Source organism: Echinops telfairi, unplaced genomic scaffold, assembly GCF_000313985.2.
Source record: "Echinops telfairi isolate 266 unplaced genomic scaffold, ASM31398v2 ScPeMD7_7459;HRSCAF=8497, whole genome shotgun sequence".
Taxonomy (NCBI): Eukaryota; Metazoa; Chordata; class Mammalia; order Afrosoricida; family Tenrecidae; genus Echinops; species Echinops telfairi.
The window spans coordinates 6520320-6526519 of record NW_022111359.1 but is presented as its reverse complement, the minus strand read 5'-3'; the positions used below and the strand labels follow the sequence as shown (position 1 = coordinate 6526519).

Here is a 6200-nt window from a genome sequence, read left to right as displayed (position 1 = left end):
ATGATGGATGTGTGAGACATGCGTGTGCTTCCTCGTCATATAATCTGAAGTCAGAGGAGGGAATCGTATCGGAGCCAAAATGGTGAGATTCTGGTTTGCAGAAGGCTGTGGATGACAGTGGGAGCCCAAGGTACATGTGTGGGTCTACGCAGGAAATAAGCCCTTGTAGATGATTGCCCTCTATCCATAATGGAGGGAAGGAAGACACTGATTACCAAACTGAGCTTATTGGAGTGATGACTATAGATCATCAAAATGATAAGCCTGACCTGAACTGTTAGACTTGTCACTTGATCCCCCTTGTTGCTCGTTACGTTGGGCCTGATGTGGTTTTCAACATTGTGTCTATGTGTTGTGTTGTGTTTTTTTTGACATTTTGCTTTTTATTTTTTTAAATCATTTTATTGGGGGCTCCTACAACTCTTAGCACAATCCATCCATCCATCCATTGTGTCAGGCACGTTTGTACATTTGTTGCCATCATCATTCTCAAAACATTGTCTTTCTACTTGAGCCCTGTGGGGAGAAGGGGTTTCCCAACAAATCATCACAAGTCCGGTAGGCACCATTGTACAGCGATAATAAGTAAAGATTATAGTAAAGTCATGGAGAGCATGAGAGATGGAAGAGAGATTGAAATAATGGAGTCAGACACATTTCATGGTAGCATGCTCACCTCCTGGATGGCCATGATCTTACCAGCCAGGTCCATGCACAGCATGGGCCGAGGTGAGGTGGGGCAGGGATCCGGCAGGAGGCTGGCGGACCCCGTTAATTGCTAATCCAGGGTTATATCTACTTAGGTGGGGCGTGATTGCAGGTAACCACACATCACAGGAAGGGGCAGTACAATAGGCATACATATTATAGGAAGGGGACGTACAATGACGGGAAGAAGATGAGCTAGGGGTGTACACATGATAGGAAGGGGAGGGACTAGGGGTATACATGTGACAAAAAGGGCGGACCCTAGATTCACGATGGCGGCCTAACCTTGGTCATCCTTGGGTGGGCTTCACCTCTCTGGGGTCTCCTACAAGGAAACAGACAACTACTATCCTTATCAGTAGAGAGTGGGCCCTACTTGTTGTGGGATAAACTGGTGACTTTTTGGTCTAAATGGCTGATAATCCTTAGGGAGAATGACCCCTGATCTACTTCTGATGACTTCCAAGTGTATAGTCATTCGCAAGCAGCTAAGTCTGGCATATATTTGGGAGAGACAACTTGGGAGAAATTCTTGTTTCCCACAGAGCCCTTGGTATCAGCTCCTCCTTTTTTCCCTTCCCTCCCCCACCAACCCTTGATAATTTATAATTATTTTTTCATATCTTACACTGCCCGATGTCTCCCTTCACCCACTTTTCTGTTGTCTGTCCCCCAGGGAGGGGGTTATACGTAGATCCTGGTGATCGGTTCCCCCATCTATGTCTTTTCATATTGGGGCTTACCTCAGATACACTTTGTTATTGGGGTGCCCCTTTTGAATGTGTGTTGCATGTACTTCGGTATATAGAACCCAGGATTGATGAACCCAGACAGACAACAGTAGAATCAGGGTTCCTGGGGAATACAGGGGTGGGGTGAGGAGGGGGTGGGGTAAAAGGCAGCTGACATCGAGGAGAATGTTTTGAGACTGATTGTGGTGGGAACTGTCTGATACTGCTTGATGTGATTGAACTGTGGAATGATAAGATACCTGTTAGAGTTCCCAGTGTAATGGTTTCGGGGTGGGGGTGAGAGAACACTTGTTTCTTCATCGCGGGACTCTCTGGACAGGTGAGGACTCAGCCACATATCAGGAGGGGATACCTGAACTAGAGCCTTAGGGGCGGTGGCGTTTCATTTCTGTGGTCCCCAACATCTCTTCAAGATACTGGGTGGAGCAGCAGCTACGCTGAACTTGACAGTAAGACACCCCCCCCACCCTCAAGTCCAGTCACCTGTCCACCAAAGTGGGCATACCACCCTCGGAGCCATCACAAAGGCTTTCAGGGGTCAAGACCTGAAAAGACAGGGTTCTCGGGGACCCTGCACGACCACCTGTGAAATGGCTTCCATTGTGAATGATCCAACCCACCCACCCCAAGACCCCGAAGGGTGGTACCACAGCCTCCGGTCAGAATTCAAACTCAGAAACCAGCGTCTGACCTCTGGCCTCCCGCCCTCCACCGGTGGCCGTCAGCTCACTAAGGATCTGGCCAGGGGACAACGGGGCGTTGAGAGCTTTATTTTCAGAGCTGATTGCGGGGTGGGTCCCCAAGTGGTTTCCAGGCAGCTGGTGGGTTTGTTTCTGAAGGGGGCCCAGGGGTATGGTTCGTGACTTTTGTGGGGAGACAGAAGCTTGGCGTGACGTCTGACATCTCGTCAGGTCCTCCGGGGGGACGCAGGCTGCCCAGCTGGGCCATGTCCCGGCCGGATCTTCCCTCTACACCAGGAGTTTGCTGAGACGATGTTCCCCTAACATCGGTTCTGGACACCTGCCGCCCCATGGCTCATATGGCCCCAAGCTGATTGCTTTGCAAGGTGGGGGGAAGTCCCGCTGGGACACCTGGACCGGTGTGCAATCAAGAGACAGAGCCATGGGGCACCTGGCTTCTGGAGACCGGCAGGCGGGAACCCCAGGTGGGAGGCTGGAGGAGGTCTTGGTGGTGCGTTGTGCCGAGGTCTCCCTGTCTGAGGCTGGAGGGAGAGGAGAGAGAACCCAGCTTACCATATGTGGGGGACCTGCAGGATGAGACCCCCACTGTGAACGTGCCGTGAAAACACCCCCTAACTTACCAACCCGTCCCCCTCACCAAGTCGCAAACCCCTCCCCAAAGGAGTCCTGGTGATGCAGTGGTTACAGGTTGGGCTGTTGACCACAAGGTCAGCGGTTTGAAATCACCAGGGGCTCCACAGGAGAATGAGGAGGCTGTCTGCTCCTGTGAAGAGCCAGAGCCTTGGAAACCCACAGGGGCAGTTCCACCCTGTCCTGTAGGGTTGCTGTGTCGGCATCAACTCGCCGGCAGTGAATTGCATTTGGCTTTTGTTTGTATGTTGGGAGTTTTGAATGAACTTGAGACCAGCGCTATCCCACAGGTGGAGTCTAGCCTGTCAATCAGGTCGCAGCTTGACGACCTCATTTGAAGGCGTGACGGAAAGAAAGCGGCCAGACACACACACTCTCTCTCCCTCTGCTTCGTCTTCCTGCTGCCAAGCCACCTGGAGCTACGCTGATGAAGCCAGAGCCCTGGAGCTGGAGGAGCCACGTGGAGACCCACGCCAGTGCTGAGATGCTTCCACCACCACTGGATCCACAAGACTTTCCACCCACTGGCCTGTGATCTTCCTGCATTCGGTGTCATTGCATGGCTGCATGAGTCTAAAGGGAAACTTATGGACTGGTATTGACATATGGGGTAATATCGGACTTATGGACTTGATCTAAACTGGGCTGGGATGTTTTCTTAATGTACAATTGCTCTTTGATATAATGTTCTCTCTTATACATGAGTGTCCCTGGATTTGTTTCTCTAGTCTACCTGGACAATATCCCACAGCGCATGTGTGTGTGTGTGGGGCGGGGAGCGCATGTGTGTGTGTGGGGGGCGGGGGGTGTAATTGTGGGAAAGGGGGAGAATCTCCCACAGCGTGGGGCAGTAATCGTGAAGGAGTCTGCATTCTCAGTGGTTCAGACTTGAATGCCAACTGCAAGGTCAGCGGTTCAAACCCACCAGCTGCTCCGAGGGAAAAAGAGGAGGCTATCTGCTCCCAAATAGATTGAGAGCCTGGAAACTCACAGGGGCTGTTCTGCCCTGTCCTCTGGGGTCTCTGGGAGTCCGACGCGAGTGGACAGCAGGGGTTATTGTGATTGTTGTTTGCTCTGACGCTGCAGAGAAGGTGTGGACTGAGGCCACACGCGAATCAGAGCCCACAGCAGCGTGTGTGATTGAAGGTGTGTGTTTGTGATGCCGCTGAGTATGCACTTTGGTGGGCGTGTGTGTGTGTGTGTGTGTGTGTGTGTGTGTAAATGAGAATGTGAAAGTGTTAAGATTATGTATGTGTATGTATGAGTATGTGAGATCATGTGTGTGAATGTGCACAAGGGGAGGGGATGTGAAAGTGTGCATGTGGGTATGTGGGTGAGGAAAGTATGAATGTGTGATTGTGTGTGTGTGTGAACACGCGTGAGCGTGAAAGTATGCACGTGACTGTGGGTGTGTAGGCGAGTCAAAGGGTGAGGGTGATACGTGTGCGTGGATGGAAGTGTAAGAGTGTGAGAGTGCGCATACGTGTGGCTGACCGTGAATGGAAGTGTGAGAGTGCGCATACGTGTGGCTGACCGTGACCACACAGACCCCGGCCGGCTGGCCCTGTGCCCCCTGTGCCCAGCAGCTCAGCTCACTGTTTGCATGTCTGGTCAGTGGTACAGGGCTTGGATCTGTTGCTTGTATTTCTCGCTTATAAACGGTCTCTTCATTTTGGTGGTTGGGCCTGTTGGGAGAGGAGACGTGGGCTCAGAGGCAGGGGAAGCCGCAGTGCCACCTGCCCCCCAGACCCCCTGTGCACTTGTGGGGATGAAGTGGGACCCCCCTGCCCATCACTCCGGGTTCCCTGTGCACTCACGGCCACCACCCCCCACCCAGCCACCCCCCGCTGTCCGGGGCCCAGTGAGGACGGGAGCCCCGCTCACCCAGCTCTCCGCCGGGGATGGAGAAGTCCTTCTCGAGGATGACCCACTTCTGGATCTTCTGGGCATTGGACACGGCCATCTCATTCACCTGGTCGATCCCCATCTGGATGGCCTTGTAGATGGAGGGGTCCTTGGCCTCCAGGATCTCCGTCACCGTGGACGCGTGGCTGCCCAGGTGCCGGCAGACCCTGATGGTGTCCGGGGTCAGTTTGTCCAGCGGTGCTCCAGTCATGGGGTCCATCTCGCACTGCCCAGGGAGACCGTTGTCACCGCAGACACCCCTATCCCCCCCGCGGTGCAACCCCAGGCCCTAAAGGCCACGGAGTGGGTCCTCATTGGCTGGGAGCCTAGTGCCTTTTAGAAGCAGGGGTGATTTGACAGACTGTCCCCCCCCCACACACACACACACGTGTGTTGGGTTCCTGAGCCTGGGGCCGTGGACGTCAACCCCCCTGGGGACAGGTGTCAGTGTTAGGCTCATGAGCGGGCACTGGTGCTGCAGGTGTCTGCAGCCTGGGTCTCTGAGGGATACCCGGGCAGCCCAGGCACCGAGAAGCAGACAGAGCTGGGGAAGTAGGTGCCACCCCCCAGCAAGGATGATGCCAAGAAGCCCGGGGAACTGATGCCAAGGAGGGACAAGGGTGTGCTTCCTTCCCCAGGGCCGGCAAGTGTCACAGCCTGCCCCCAAAGCCAGGCCAGCACCCTGAAATCAGCCTTCTAGTCTCCCAAGCCACGAGAAAATGTCTGGGACACCTGGACCGGTGTGCAATCAAGAGACAGAGCCATGGGGCACCTGGCTTCTGGAGACCGGCAGGCGGGAACCCCAGGTGGGAGGCTGGAGGAGGTCTTGGTGGTGCGTTGTGCCGAGGTCTCCCTGTCTGAGGCTGGAGGGAGAGGAGAGAGAACCCAGCTTACCATATGTGGGGGACCTGCAGGATGAGACCCCCACTGTGAACGTGCCGTGAAAACACCCCCTAACTTACCAACCCGTCCCCCTCACCAAGTCGCAAACCCCTCCCCAAAGGAGTCCTGGTGATGCAGTGGTTACAGGTTGGGCTGTTGACCACAAGGTCAGCGGTTTGAAATCACCAGGGGCTCCACAGGAGAATGAGGAGGCTGTCTGCTCCTGTGAAGAGCCAGAGCCTTGGAAACCCACAGGGGCAGTTCCACCCTGTCCTGTAGGGTTGCTGTGTCGGCATCAACTCGCCGGCAGTGAATTGCATTTGGCTTTTGTTTGTATGTTGGGAGTTTTGAATGAACTTGAGACCAGCGCTATCCCACAGGTGGAGTCTAGCCTGTCAATCAGGTCGCAGCTTGACGACCTCATTTGAAGGCGTGACGGAAAGAAAGCGGCCAGACACACACACTCTCTCTCCCTCTGCTTCGTCTTCCTGCTGCCAAGCCACCTGGAGCTACGCTGATGAAGCCAGAGCCCTGGAGCTGGAGGAGCCACGTGGAGACCCACGCCAGTGCTGAGATGCTTCCACCACCACTGGATCCACAAGACTTTCCACCCACTGGCCTG

The 6200-nt window shown here is 54.4% G+C and overlaps 2 protein-coding genes across 2 annotated transcripts in view; both read right to left on the bottom strand.

Annotated features, from left to right (window-relative positions):
• LOC101643665 (long-chain-fatty-acid--CoA ligase ACSBG2-like) overlaps positions 1 to 721 on the bottom strand; it is a 17960-nt gene extending 17239 nt beyond the window's left edge. The window contains exon 1 of the mRNA XM_004714341.1: positions 700 to 721. Coding sequence (XP_004714398.1) covers positions 700 to 721 — 22 coding nt within the window. The remainder of the gene's footprint in view (positions 1 to 699) is intronic.
• A 1489-nt stretch (positions 722 to 2210) lies between these two features.
• Positions 2211 to 6200, bottom strand: part of ACSBG2 (acyl-CoA synthetase bubblegum family member 2) — a 50050-nt gene continuing 46060 nt past the window's right edge. Inside the window, exons 14-16 of the mRNA XM_004714243.3 lie at positions 4676 to 4922; positions 4388 to 4476; positions 2211 to 2682 (exon numbers count right to left, since the gene is read on the bottom strand). Coding sequence (XP_004714300.2) covers positions 4403 to 4476; positions 4676 to 4922 — 321 coding nt within the window. The 3' untranslated portion in view covers positions 2211 to 2682; positions 4388 to 4402. The remainder of the gene's footprint in view (positions 2683 to 4387; positions 4477 to 4675; positions 4923 to 6200) is intronic.